Source organism: Hydra vulgaris, chromosome 06 (assembly GCF_038396675.1).
Source record: "Hydra vulgaris chromosome 06, alternate assembly HydraT2T_AEP".
Lineage (NCBI taxonomy): Eukaryota > Metazoa > Cnidaria > Hydrozoa > Anthoathecata > Hydridae > Hydra > Hydra vulgaris.
Genome location: NC_088925.1, coordinates 45,957,614 through 45,974,060, shown reverse-complemented (window position 1 = coordinate 45,974,060; position 16,447 = coordinate 45,957,614). Strand labels below are relative to the sequence as shown.

Sequence of the window (16,447 nt, the reverse complement as noted above, 5' to 3'; positions counted from 1 at the left end):
TATACCAGAACGCCATTGATAATTGATATTTGAGAATAGCCTGCAAGATTCACAATATGTAGCGTCCAAAACAGTGGAATAGCATAGCCACATGCGTGGTATTGGACCATATTTTGCCATATAATAATAATAAGTTTCACTAAAACATCTATTTTGTTGGGGAGGGTCTTTAGGAAACGGTCCTTTTGGTTTATGGAGTGAACGATTTATTATTGATCTTTTTTTTTCATCAGAAATGTTTTGATTTTTCCCAAAATCAGCTGTAATATCAACACTTTGCACATTAGTTAGAACTTTCCTATTTGTCTCTTGACTCTTTTCTAAAGCATCTGCTTATTTAATGTCATCATTACCCGCTCGACCATTCCATTATTATTGTCCGCCGTTGATATATTTGCAACACTGTCTTCTCTTTCTGGGTAAAAGAAATCAAGCTTTGAAAATTTTTTCAATTCTTCTTTTTGTTTTTTAAGTTTTCTATTATATGCTTCACTCAACATTTTTTGTTTTTTTAAACCGTCCATATTTGAGAAGGGGTTAAATAAATTTTTTTTTATAATTTACAAAATCTATCTACAAATTATCAAACAGGATACGTAAAAACTATTAAAATAATAAATTAATATTAAGTGCAAAAAGTTAATTCTGATTAAAAGTTACTAACAAAAAACAGTGGCTACGGTTACGGATGTCAATAAATTATAATCTAATTTTAGCAAGTTGCAGTGGCTACAGTTACGGACGTTGATCATTTAAATCCAATTTTGATACAATTTTCAAAAAAACTCAAAGTAACTTAAGGAAAAGGGTCCCTGGCAAAAGACTTCTTTTCTGTGTGGACCCCAAGGCATTGCCTACTCTTGCTATATGGTAGCCACGCCATTGAGAATCTATTATAAATTACAAGTTCAATGTTTTTGAAATTACAGAAAGTACTGATACAGGTCTATAATTAGAGATTTCAGATTGATTATTATTTTTGTAAATTTGACAAACATTTGCCAATTTTAGTGCTTCAGAAAAATTCCTTCTTTTATTGAAAGTTTTATAATATGGAACTAAGGTCTGGAGATGTAGTTTTTGTTTGAAATAACTATATTACTATAAACGTCATCAAAGCCAAGTGATTTATTATCTTTTTAAAAAGGAAAAGCTATTTCGTACTCTTTATGAAAAAAAGTTAAAGATTTAAGATATTTTTGAAAAGAATTTGGTGTAGTTATGATTTTTTTTAGCAATTTTAGGAACAATGTTTGTAAAGTATTTAACTCATTTGAGATTTGTAATGAATAATAGATACCAGTTTTATTAATATTTATTCTTTGAGTTAGTACAGCCGTATTTAATTTCTTCCCATTATATTGTCAATTACGTGCCATATTTTTTTTCACATCGAATGTTTTTTGTAATTTTTAATTCATATGAGCACGTTTTGTTATAAATAACAAGAAATGTTTTTAAGAAAATAATAAATGCTATATTTGTATTATCACATTTTAAAACTTGATTCCACGTCTCTTGCTTTAGTTTACCAGAAAAATTATTCTTACTAATTTCTGATAGGTTGCGTTTTTCTTGAGTTATAACTTTTGGATCCCCGTTGGATGGGACTTTGAAAGGATTTATTTTTCGTAATGGGAAGTGATCACTAATATCAGTTTTAAATATACCTGTCTCAAATGACGTTTCTATGTAATTGTTAATAAAGTTATTATCGATTGCAGTTGCCGAACCTTTAGTTACCTTAATTGATTTATTTATAACTGGTAAGATGTTATATTTAGATGTTGTATAGATATATAATTATACATAGAGTATAACTTTTATCCTAGTTCCAAAATAAGAAATAGATAAATAGCACTATTTTAAAAAGTATTTACTTTAGTCATTTTTTTATTTAAAAATGCGTTTATGTCAAATAAAGTTATGGAAAAAGAAATTTTTTTATTTAAAATTTCATCTTACTTTAAAAAATTTCATTTTATTAGTAAGAGAATTTTTTTTTTTGAAATAAATAAACACGGTCATTTAATTAATCGTTTAACACAACTGAATTTAAAATTTTTTTAAACTTTCTTAAATCTTGTTAAAAAACATTGACACTTCTATAAGACTACATTTAATCATACACAAGGATAAAACTACGTGTATATTATTTAAAAAAAAAATTATCGATATGGAATACAAATTTTTATTGATATGAAGGTGCTCAAATAAGAATCACATTAGAAATTAAAACAATTTACACTAGAAGAACTCTTTTGATAGCAGATTTTATTGTCTTTATTTTATCATAAAGTTTATATATTATTTATTTATAACAAAATTGTTTTACTTATATTCTTATTTCATTATAATTTGGAAATAATAAAAATATTTGCGCAAACAAAATATCAAATAAATACACACAAAAAAAAATTATTCTGCGTTATTGAGCCTTTGTATGCGATCATCGATATCAATATTGTATGCAACAGGTCCTGCCAATGTAAAGCCTACATGAAATGTGACATATTGTGCAATGCTGCCGCGATTATATCGTAAATTTGCTGATCGTATGATAAGCGATGTTCCATCTGATATAAAGTATTCCAAGTTACTTTGGTCTTTAATTCTCCCATTAAATCTCTGGTGACCAACGTAACTTCTTCTATCTGCGTAGTCGGTGTCCAGTGTTACGTCTTCAAGCTTTGAATACTGCTCTTCATTATTCAAGAAATAAATGGGATTAAGTTTAAATGCATGCCGCTGTTCCTTTTTTGTTAACACAAATTTCGCATCGTCATCATGGATTTGTTTTAATTTTTGAATACATCTTATGAGTCTTTGTAAGTCATATGTAGCAGGCAACTTTTTTTTTTCAACCTCTAATTGAGTTGGCCAATGGAACACCATATACCAGAAAAAGGTTTCATACTTTTGTAATTCTTCTAATGAAATATTTGATAGCTCATTGGAAAGGCTACACGCGTCTTCAAAAGAGAGAATAGGCTTTTGGCCTATATTTGCTTTCAAGAAACAAATTTTAAAGTAACAATCAAGTTCAGAGATTTTTGAAATGCCTTTAAGTTTTTCAAAAATATTTTGTATCTGAAAAAATTTGTTTACGTTATATCTTTTTATTTCTTTAACATATGCTAAAAAACTTAGTTGGTTAATTTTACAATATTTCCGAATATCATTAACCTTACTTTCTCCAGTTAAGTTTGGTTTCATTAAATTTTTCAGTAGTTTTGAATCGGTTTCATCTTGAAACAATTTACTTTGCTTTGCACAGATTCTTACTAGATGGTCCATATTTTGTATTTTTTCTGTATCAGCATGTTTTAAAATTGTTTCTATGCAATGTTGTGATCTTTCAAAAAGAGTTTGCAGAAATCGTCCGTGTTCATTAATATCAATGTTGTTTTCATTGGCTATTTGGTGAAAGTTTTCATGTTTCCCAGAAGCATAGTTAATAATTTTTTGTTTTTCATTAGGCAATCTGTTTAACAGAGCTTCCATAACTAAAAAAAAAAAAAATGAAACTCGAATTTCAATTTTAAAATACAGCGCTCACAGGAAGTGTAAATTAGTTCACATTTTTTTATTTCTCGAATAAAAGGTAACTTTTTTAACAATCCATGAATACAAAAAATGTTTATAAAAAAAAAGACTAATGATAACAAAAAAATTGCATTTTCAAAAAATAATTGTACCAAAATAAATGTCTGTTAACCATGAACTAAAATTCGTAAAAAATAATCCAGTAAAACACGCTTTAAACATCCCAACTAAATGGACTCAAGTAAACTTTTTAGCGATGTGAAATTTCAAAAGTTTATATCGACTTTTAAGCAATTTATTTTCTCACGCACATTGCTTAATGTAGTTTTCTATCTACTGAAAAAGCTTAGGTGTTTTTTTAACGTCGTTATTTTTGTTTTTATTTTTAATGTTAGTTTAATTATTATTATGTCAATAAATTTTTAATATTTGATAAAATAATTGATTTTTATTTAAAAAAGAATAATTAACTTTAAACATTGTGATTTTATTACGATAAATAGATTGCTACACCAATGCTAAAACACAACTTGTCGATGTGTTTTAGCATTAAAGCTAAAACACAACAACAAGACAAGTGTTTAAAGACTCTTTTATTGTCTAATTTAGATGTCTAAATGACATCTTTTACTAAGTGATTTTTTTCGGCACTGTATTTATGTGCCGTATATAATTAATATCTTTTAGTGTTTGATGCGAGGCCATGTTTTATGCATACTCTTAAAAATAATTACAAACATTGTTATCATGAATTATTTTCTCCATTATTTCCGAGTAGAGAACATAGGTTATGGACCCAGGAATCAGTGCCAAAACCTTTTTTTTTTGATAGAGATAGTAGGAAATTCGAAATAACAGAAACGAAATTTCTAGAATATGATGTTAAAAATTACAACTTTAATTGGAAATGACGAAATTTACGAAGACGAAAATGAAATAGCATTTGCTGAACTTATACAGTTTCTGGATGAAAGATGCGTAGCTTTATTTACAAGCGACCCTTGATTAGGTCGAGGTTGTCGTATGATGGTCATGTCATCGTATCGTTGTCGTTGTTCGTAATGTCATCACCCCATTTGAAATGGTAGAATCCGTGAAATTTTCTGAAAACATAAACATTTAAAAAAACTTTAAAAAGAAATCATTTAATTATTTTTTATCATTCGAGTTTAATTAACAATCTAAACATATTTTACGCTTCTAATTTCTGAGTACCTAATTGAGCTTTAGTAAATAATAAATTATTGTTAATTAGTGAGTCACTCTTTTAGTAAAATGTTTTAAGCATTGTTAAATAGATAATTTGTGATACCATTGTATGTTTATATTGTATGTACGTTCATAAGCATGTCAAAAATTAGCAGGGCAGAGCGGGGCTAGTTGAGCATAGAGGCAAGTTGGGCAACTAAAATATCTCAAAAACTATTCATCACATGGCAAAACATCTAATGAATAAAAGATAGATATTTAGAATGGTAATAAAATGCGCATAAAATGGTTGTTGCAACGCGGTTCAATGACATGCACGGACACTTTTTCAATTTTGGACCAAAAAAGTAAAAAAAAATATTTTTGCTATTTTTTCTTTAAGATGCTTCAAAAACATTTATCTGGAATCACTTAAGTGTTTATATTTTACCTATTTATTTAGGTATTGATTATAATTATCTTTTTTTCCCAAAGTCTTATAGTTCTTTTTATAACCTGACTGATGTATCGCTATGTCTAGTTGGGGTAAGTTGAGCAGATTTGACAACGATTTGTAAAACGGCTCTATCAGACGCGATATATATATATATATAGATATATATATATATATATATATATATATATAGATATATATATATATTAGGGTGGTCCTTAAAACAACTTTTTTGAAAAAAAATCTGCTCCCACCCCTTAAATGTGTTCTATATAATACGAAAACACTAGGTTTAAATTTTTTTTGAAAAAAACATATTTATAGAGGTCCCCCAAGACCCTTTAATATTTAACGGGTCCCTAATATTTTCAAAAAAAAAGTTTCTCAAAAATAGGTCAACCTGGTACTCAAATGAAGCGCAATTATATAAAAATTTCAAAAATAATATTCATTTTGAAAAATAAATTTGAAGTTTAAACTTATTTATCACAATTATCATGAAAAATTCACTTATTTCATTTCTTGCTAAAAAACAAGATTTTTACGTAGTAAAACCTAAAATAACTATATTATTTCAAAATGAATGTTATTTTTGAAATTTTTATATAATTTCGCTTCATTTGAGTACCAGGTTGACCTATTTTCGAGAAACTTTTTTTTTTTAAATATTAGGGACCCGTTAAATATTAAAGGGTTTTGGGGGACCTCTAAAAATATTTTTTATTCAACAAAATTTTAAACCTAGTGTTTTTGTATTATATAGAACACATTTAAAGGGTGGGAGCAGATTTTTTTCAAAAAAATTGTTTTTAGGGACACCTAAAAACAATTTTTTACTAATATATATATATATATATATATATATATATTTATATATATATATATATATATATATATATATATATATATAAATTAGTAAAAACACTTATCTAATTTTTACTTTCTTCGACGCAGTGTTATTCCATCAGTAGGTTTATCAGGAAGAATATCTAAACATTAAAAAAAATTTCAATAATAATGTTTAAAAAAAAAATTTCTATAATAATGTTTAGATATTCTTCCTGATGAACCTACTGATGGAGAAACACTGCGTGGAAGAAAGCAAAAATTAGATCAGTGTTTTTACTAATTTATTATTGCTCTGTTCTTTAAGAACATTGAGAACTCTCTTTGTAGAATACATTAACATAATTTATATATATACATATATATAAATTATGGTTATAATATTATTATGGTTATAATTATATAATATTATTGGTCTAATATTTAAGTAGATGATAGATTTAAGTATATAAAACGTGGAAATAGAATTAACTCAATAATTTTATTTTTGTGACTTATTTGCTTTTCGCAGATGGGCTCCTCATATATAATATATATATATATATATATATATATATATATATATATATATATATATATATATATATATATATATATATATATATATATATATATATATATATATATATATATATATATATATATATATATATATTATTTATGAGGAGCCCATCTGCAAAACGCGATAAGTCACAAAAATAAAATTATTGAGTTAATTCTATTTCCACGTTTTATATACTTAAATCTATCATCTACTTAAAAATGTATAAATATTATATATATATATATATATATATATATGTATATATATACATATATATATATATATATATATAATATTAATACATATATATATATGTATATAAATAATGTTTATACATATGAGAGTGTGTGTGTACACATATACTAACACACACACACACATACACACACACACACACACACACATATATATATATATATATATATATATATATATATATATATATATATATATATTTTATAGGATGCGTAATTATAAAAGAAAAACTTCAAATAGTGCTTTCACAATCAGCTTAGTGTTGCAGCAGGTTCTGCTTTGAAGGGAAAAAAAAGTGTTAGTGCAGCTCCTAAAGAATTCAAAATCAAGAGAATGAAATTAACAAGATACATTTTAAAACTAAGCTCTGGTGTTTACCCATCCATGGGTTATTCAAAACCTAGATTAATTTTTTTCCCAAGAGCAAGAAAGCACCTTAAAAAATTATTTATTGCAAGTAGCATCTATATTTAACGGCTATACTCCCAAAGATGTTCGTTCTCTTGCCTATGAGTGTGTTCTTCAATACAAAATCAAATTACCAGATTCTTGGACAATAAATATGATGGCTAGTAAAGAGTGGATGACTAGTTTTGTAAAAAGAAATCTTCAATTATCTATAAGGAAACCTGATGCAACTAGGCTTGGTAGGGCAACATCATTTAACGCTGCAAATGCAAAAGTGTTTTTTGATAAGCTAGGTGAAGTTATGGATATATACAAATTCAGTGCTTCACAAATATGGAACATTGACAAAACTGGTGTATTTACAGTTGTAAAACCTTGTAAAATTGTGGCTGCAAAGGGCAAGAGAAATGTTGGTGCTATGACATCTGGAGAAAGAGGCACTAATGTCACAATGGTAATAGCTGTATCTGCCTCAGGAAATACAGTGCCTCCAATGTTTGTGTTCCTTCACAAAAATTACAAAGATTATTCTGGTTATAATGGTCCACCGAACTGTAATGAATATAAAATTCTGTGGATGTTGGACAATCGCTTTTCTCACTTATATTTTGAAACACTAATCTTAGCAAAGGAGAATGGAATAGTCATGTTGTCTTTACCACCCACTGCAGCCACTAGATGTATCAGTGTTTGGACCTTTTAAAAAGTACCAATCAGTTGCACAAGATGCATGGCTGAGAAACAATCCTGGAAAAGCCATAACAATTTATGACATACCAAAAATTGCATCAGATTCATTGTCATTAGCTATAACGTGTACTAATATTACAAAGGGTTTTCAAAAAACTGGTGTATACTCGTACAATGCAAACATTTTTGCTGATGATTTTTTACCATCATTTGTCAGAGGCCTTATAGAACCAGCAAATCTTGTATCTGAGCTATCACAGGGAGCTTATTCTGAAATACGTTTAACATCATTTTTAGATCAATCAGTCAAAAATAGTATTAATAAAGAGACAACAAAAGTTGAGAAACAAAAAATATTATCTACCAGTCAATCTCTTTTAAATAATAATAAAAGAGCTTGGTAATAAAGAAACTCAGTTACATAGTATATTTAAAAAAAGTTAAGAAATATACAAACAAAAAAACTGAGAAGAAAGAAATTTTATAGAAACCGAAAAAACGTTTTGCTTGTCAATCCTTTGCAGGTCATGGTAATAAGGAGAATCTGTTGCTTAGTATATTTAAAAAAGTTAAAAAACAATCAAACAAAAAGACTAAGATGACAAAAAAATTAACGACAAGTACAGAACACGATTATGCTTGTCTTGTATGTTGGGAAACTTATTCTGAAAGTCTACTAGAAGAAAATTGGATCCAGTGTCAAGGTTGCAATCAATGGTCTCATTAAAATGTGATTCACATTCTGGTCAAAACATTCAGTAATTAAATACAGACTTAAAAAATTTACAAAAAAATAAAAATCTGTTAGCCAAATAGATAATTTAATGCGCAAAGCTTATATATATAATACATACTTAATACATGGTGCTTTATAAACGGACTTTATAAACTTTAAGAACGTTTATTAATTTTCTATGCTTAAAATATAAAATGTTTTATATAATATACAAAGACATCGTAAAGCAGCCTTATATTATTATTTATTATTGGTAGAATAAATTATTTGAGTAAGAGACTGAAAAATTAATTTATTACAAAAAAACATTTCATGTTTTTATCGAGTCATGAGTAATATTTTATATAAGCCTAAAGCCCTGGAAAGGATAAAAATGCGCTGATACAACATTATTTTGCACGTTGCAACGAGTCCCCTCCTTACGACTATTATTTTTTAAGACATTCAGAACGTAATAATATAAATATATATATAAACATTAAATTTTTCCAAACAAAATTGTTTAAGAAAAACCAAAAATTATAGAGCTAAACAATGCTCTCTACTGTAACAAAGTAGGAAACAAACGTAAAGAAATATTACTGTTTAGCTGTAGATCGTATCCTTTTTGAAACTTTGGCCAGTAGTAAAGATATTAAAAATGGCTGGAAAGCTCAAGGAAATAAAATCTGTGATGTTTAAAATGCTATAAAAACAATTGTTATGCACTATGTTAAAATTGGTGTTTCCCAACCAGAGAGGCTCAGAAATATGGGGCAGGAGATTTTAATGGGGCAGGAGATTTTATTTTTTTAAATTTTATTATTTTTTAATAAACATTATAGTTCAGTTTTTTGTATTTATAAAAATATATAGTGAAATAAATTTGGATTTCAGCTTTAAATACAGTAAAATGAGTTCTAAGAAATTTCTCATTTTTCAAATAACATTTTTTTTATATATACATTTTTTTATATATACTAAAATTATATTATAATAAAACATATAAAATTATATTTTAAAATTAAAATTAAAATCTTTGACTTTTTTTAATTTTTTGTTAATGGCTATGTTCTTTTTAACTTATTTTTTCCAAAATTTTTGCTACCATAAGGGCCCGATATATGTCCTCCCTACCTCCCACCCCACCCCCGCACCCTGATCCTTAGTGCCAGTTACAAACTGGGTAGGAATTGTATTTCAGACGAGGGAGGGGGTGGGTGGGTTTGGTTTTAATAAAACGATGAGTGAGAATTTTTTACAGAACACGAATAAAACAATTTTAATACTAATAGTGGCTACCGATCGAATGCGTATTTTTCAATACAGTTTCATCATAATTTCAATATGATTAAATATGCATATATAAGTTTTATACTACGATTTTATAAAGGAAAACCTAATTTTTGACAAATCAAAATTTTTTAGAGAACAAAGAATTATCAAAGCCTTATATCATTTTTATCAGTAACTGATATATATACATATATATATATATATATATATATATATATATATATATATATATATATATATATATATATATATATATTTTGATTTTTCTTTTTTAAGTTTTGAGATATTGTTTTTTTGTTAATATTTACTTGTTGATAACAAGTAAAAATTAATAAACAGGAGGGACTTTTTTTTAATAAAAAACCTAATTAAAAAAAATTAAATTTTATAAGCAACGACTTTAAAGAAGGATTGTCTCTTTAATAAACTTTATTAAGAATCATTAAAGTTAATACAATCGAAAAGAAGAAAAATTTTGTGTAGAAGAAAAAAAAGTAGTTTTTGAAAGCCGTTTGAATTAAATAATTTTGATCTTTACTTATGTTTTTATATTATTTAAATGCATTTAAATAAAGTAACCAATCACTAATGATTTTTTATATAAAGTATTAATTATATATAAAGTTGAATCCCGTTAACTCGGATCCTATAAAGCTGGAACTTTGCACAAAGGAAGTAGACAATCTATGAATGAGCTTAAAATGTTGTAAAAGTCTTTATTTTTTAAAATATGTCTCAAAATAATGATTCAATTAAGCAAAGAATGGAGTATAAATGAACTATGCATGTTAAAATTTGTTTAAATAAACAAAATTACAAAGGAGATTTTTCGCGCAGTTTGATAAAACTTCAGTTGACACATAATAACTCATACTCATTAATGACATTTTGCTGAACCATTTCTATTTATTTATACAATCAAACATATGTTTGGTTGTATAATTGAAAAATTGTTTGTTATTAAAAATGGTTTGGGATAAAAAAACATACCAAATAAGTTATTTTTGCACATTTTTCGTTATCTTAAAGATCAGTTGCGACAGAACACGCATAATAGTACAACAGTACTAGTTCATCATAGATGTAAAAGAAAGTTTGTGGATTGTCGTAAAGATCAATTATCTGTACCAAGAAGGAAACTATGATGTTTATTTAAAGAGGTATTTGATTGGAAATCAAAATATTTTCTTTGCACTAAAAAAGTAGACCACAAACATTTAATGATTGCTAAAGTAGAGACCATACCATTGATTAACAAAATGATTGAACGTTCTTTGAATAGAGAACAATGGGGGAAATGATGTACATTCTTGTTTGATGTCTTGTTATGATCTTGAAGGGGAAGAATCTATCTATCATATTTCTTGTATGAACAACTTCAAACTTAAAACTAGCAGCAAAAATCAACGCGGATGCCCATTAGATCTCACTATGTTTGAAAATGTTGAAAAACTGACCGCAAACTTCATACCCTTTCCGATGTGCACATTAAGATGAAAGAACTTAGTAATGGTTATCCATATTACTCAAAAAAATCTTTAAAACGAAAATTACTTGAACATTATGACCATATTTTTTTTTGGTCAATCCAATTTAGTTTGTTTCAGAGATATGACTTCTTTTATTATATCAAAATTTCAAAAAAAGAAAGATCACACTAAAAATGATATTATTGCTGCCGCTGCAAGTATAATGAAGAGCAAAATCAGAGAAATGGATGTAAATAAATTTGTATATATCAATATATTTAATATCAATATATTCTTCTTATAAATGTGATAAAGAAAGCATAACACGTTTGAAACACAAATCTATTAAAAATTTATCTGATGTGTTTTTAAAAATAACGCCTTATCACAGATCAAGCTATGACGGTTTATTAAATGTAAGTTTTAAACAAATAAAAGAAATTGAATCTGAAGTATTTTGTGCACCGGAAATGATTCTTGATCTCAGTATGATTTTTCAATCAGGCTACATGATGCATACTACATCACAAACAACAACAGCTTATGAAAGAGCATCCATTAAATTTTTATTTATATACTATCATTGACTTGAATTCTTCAGATAAAGCATGCATATATTCTACACTGTTGTTCATTTTTGATGAAGCTAATAAACATGAAATAGTTACACCCTGCATTACATTTGATTAGCCTTTGTGGCAGAAAGCGCTCGTTGCTATAAAAAATCAGAACCTAAATATAGTATGTCGGCTCAGAGGATTTCACACAATGATGAGGTTTCTCGGAAATTAGCATTGGAAAACTAATGACGAGGACTGGCCTGGAAGAGGTTTACGCTGAAGATACAGTAAAGCAAATGCCTAAATGAAAAGATGTTGCAAGAGCCTCAAGAGATCACATGTTGGTCCAGAGTTCATTGATGAGTTATATTACAGATATTTTAGTTGACTAATTAAAACTAGATATATCCGGACTTGAATGCATTTATAAAATGGCAATCCAAAATAGTATGATTAAGGAAGAGTTAATCAGAATTGGTAATACAGATACTTTTAAAAATATTGAATGTGCCATAATAGCCTATGCAGAAAATAAGTCATAAAAATCATCCACTGCAAAACTTTGGATCTTGTACATATACTATATTAGTATCATAAAAGATTAATTAGTTGCAGAGAGAACTTGTAACTGGTATTTGCATCTTCAAGCAATCTCAGAAATGCTTAACTTATTTGCCGCATCAGGACATTTAAACTATGCTAAGTGTTCTAGGTTATACTTGCAAGAAATGCAATATTTTTCAGAAACAAATCTGTGGTTACATCAACAATTTTTAGATGGTCACCACGCAGTGCGCCAATTGCAAAGTATTGGGGTGGCCTATCTTCTGATTTTGTAACTGAGCAGACGCTGATACGCTCTTTAAAATGCAATGATGGTTTAACTAGAGGATTTGATGAAAATGTACGCAATCTATGAACTATGAGCATCTGTTATTCTGCAAGTGTGCATAAATTATCAGGATTCGACATCGGAGTTATGGAAAACAATAAAGAAATGGGTATTAAAAGATTAGTATGTGATTATGAACAATGTGAGTTGTTTTATGACTGGTTTGCTAAAAAAAATACATTCAATATTTATGACAAAAATCTATATTTATTATCTATGAGTGTTGTGTCCGTCAATGGTAAAGATCTTGTCAACTGTGACGAGGCTGAAAACATTAGTGTTTGTCTTGTAAATTTTATTTTTTTTTCAATACGCACATAATCTTCTTTAGTTGTTTTTGTGATAGGATTGTTTTACATTTTTAGGATTTTGAAATTGAACAAGATTCAAGTGATGAAATTGAAAACGATAGAAATTTGTTTGATGATTTGTTTTGAAAGAAGTAAGATATCGGACATCAAAATTTTAAAGAAATTTGCATTAAAGTCTCAAAATTATTATAAAAGAGTATATTTCTTGTCACATTTTTTTTTCCCATTTAAAGTTACGCACAGACAAAAGTCATTATGTTTTAAAAACAAAAAAATTTAGTATTTTAAGGCTATACACTTTTCAAACGTAAATAACTCAAAAAATGATTGTTTTCAAGTAATAGTTTTTACATAAATATTGATCAGCATAAAATTTTCTATTAAACAGTATAAAGTTTATGATATTTTGGTACTGTCAAAATAGACCCTTTTTTTTTACCCCAAAACGCCCCAAAAGGATCTTTCCGTAGCGCAATCAACGGGCTTTATTTTACATTCATCCAAAGACTGTCTACTTTCTCTCTGCAAAATTTCAGCTTTATACCATTTTAGTCCAGGTTTGAACCTTTTTTCACTAATTCTCTCCTACTATCATAGCAATTATATGCTGTTTTATAGAGTTTAAAAAGTCTTTGGTTTATTAGGCAGTTTTAGAAGGTAATATAGCATGCCTAAGTAGTTGAAGTGCTTCGTGTGGGTTTAAATCCTTTCGCTAACACACTTAATTTTTTTTTTAATTCTTTTCAAATTTTCTAGAATACAAAGTAAAACATTTTTAAAGGCCTATGGATATCATATGCAAAATATACATAAAGATATTATGCACTATAACAAACGAAAGCTTTTTAAAATTTCTAGAAACGTGTAAACACCGTTGTAAATTTGCTGTTCATGTCATGATAGAGATACTTACATAAATGTGCTTAAGTAATTAGTAAAGCCTGTGCGTTTAACACGCATTAAAGAGACAACTTTCTTTTTTATTGAAAAAAATTTTTACATGCAAACTTTAATTTTCTTCAAAATTAACCGAGCAAGAGTCCTAATAAGCTGTGAATGGTCTGAAAAAAAACTAATAGAAACTTGTTAAAGAAAAAAATAATAAGGTCCCACCCCGATTTTTTTTTCTTTTTTTGCTCTTTTTTTTATAGAAGTTATAAGGTATTGAACATAAATTGTTAACTCAAAACAAAGACTTTTATATTTTGCTATTTTTTAAAATTTATTGAAATCAAGCGAAATTATTAAAATGGTTGGAGTAAAATAGTCTTAGGCCATCCATTAGCCATCCATTAAGGACGTCACGCTAAATTTAACTAATGGAAAGAAGTAGGAGAATATTGGCTCTCCTACATAGAGGCTTTCAGAGTATCATAGCGCCTTTTGGTCAATGAAAATCTCCGCGAATGAAAGCCAATAAACTTCTACTTCTGATTAGTACTTAAATTCTGAATGACGTCCTTTATGGACAACCCCATAATCATGACCAGTATACAGGTCATGGTAAGTCTGTTATTCCACATATTTCAGTCATTTCATGTTTATTGAAATTTTTTAAACGATGGTAATTATCTAACACATTTCAAGCAGGTATTCTAAATATTATTTAGACAGGCACTAATATCCAATCCGTTGATAAATAGCGAATTGTGCAACAGCTACCGAAACATTTAAAGCATTTTAAAGTTATTTAAGAAAAATTTTTTTCTTTAGATAACTTAAAAATGTAAACAATAAGTATAGTTTTTCTATATATGTATATATCGTTATTTTTCTATATTCTATATATATATGTATGTTGTTATTTTTCTGCCACTTACTGATGTTGAGTATATGATGAATAAGGTGTTTCAGTATTTTGAAGCTTTGTTGTTGAGTTTGTTGTTGTTGTCTCAAGCATCTGCACTTTATTTTAAAGTTATGTAACAGTCATTGATGCCTGTTTAAGAAGCCATAATCCTTCTGTTACATTTCATTTTTCTTTTCTACAAGGTCTGCAAGGATTTTATTTATGTTTGTATGTATGAATCAGTTTTGTTTTAGTAGTAATGATTAAAAAAATACTCATATTAACCATTTAAAAATTAAATTATATGAATTAAAAAGAATGTATGACATCTTATGTAATGATGCTTAAATTTTTGAAATAGAAAGAACTAACTTGGTGCTCAACTTCTAAAACAAATAAGAGGAAATCTATGGAATTTCAGCTACAAGTTTGCCTTTTTTCTTTTAGAAATTATTTTCGTAAACCTTCTCATGAAAACTCATTATGTTGAAGTATGCTTGTGATTAAAAACTTGCTTCTGATTACTATTATCTTTTTTCAGGTATGGATTTTTTCTAATTCTGATGTGGACATATTATTTACGCTTATGCTACCTCAAGGGTTATGTTCACCATGGTTAAAAAACTGCTTGGATTGCAACCAGGCACTAAAGTAACTTTTTCAAATACTATTTATCTTTTCATTATATGATAGCAGATTTTATTTTGAAAATCGGTTTAGTAGTTTCACATTGAAAAAAAAAAACTTACTTAAAATCCTCAACCATACTGATACTACAGTTAGTTAGAGATGACGGTCTGGTGTTTTACTTAAAAAAATGCAAGTGTCAGGTAATATAGGTTTTACTTAACTTTTATATATTCTTTTAATATTTTCACAGCTTTTTAATTAACTATGCTTTTGTTTTTTTAAAACTGGGTATTAACATTAACATTATATTGGTTTTATTTACATTTTGTTGAATGTAGGAGTTATTTGCTATTAACTTGCTATTTGATATAAGCCCTTCAAAAGGTGTCTTTAAAGACTGAAAAGGTTAGTTTATCATGTTTATTCTTGTATCTCTTAACTGGTTGATTTCTATATTTTGATTAATATATCAGTGTCTACTTTCAGGGCTACATTAAAAGTCTGCAGACCGCTACGTGAAGCCAATTTGTTTAACGTTATTGTTTTTCTACTAAATGTAGTATCCGAATGAAGTGTGAAATATTTCTTTTTACATTGAAAAGATTTTAAAAATAGAGTCGCTAAACGCAATTTAAACATTAATTTATCGAGATTATACATAATGTTTTAGATAATAATTATATTATGATTGTAATATGTAAATCTCATTGTTGAATTAATTTGTATTATTATTTTAGATTGTTCTTTATTCATATTTGTTAACAGGTGTTAGGTTAAAACGTCAAGGCGTAGGCTAATTAATTTTCCATAAGTGTTTACCATATTTGATAAATTCGAAAAAGTTTAAAATGTGT

The 16,447-nt window shown here is 27.3% G+C and overlaps 1 protein-coding gene across 1 annotated transcript in view; it reads right to left on the bottom strand.

Moving 5' to 3' along the window:
• Window positions 1–2,259: 2,259 nt before the first annotated feature.
• Window positions 2,260–16,447, bottom strand: part of LOC136081903 (uncharacterized) — a 38,752-nt gene continuing 24,564 nt past the window's right edge. Inside the window, exon 2 of the mRNA XM_065800283.1 lies at window positions 2,260–3,506. Within this exon, the coding sequence (XP_065656355.1) occupies window positions 2,419–3,506 (1,088 nt within the window). The 3' untranslated portion in view covers window positions 2,260–2,418. The remainder of the gene's footprint in view (window positions 3,507–16,447) is intronic.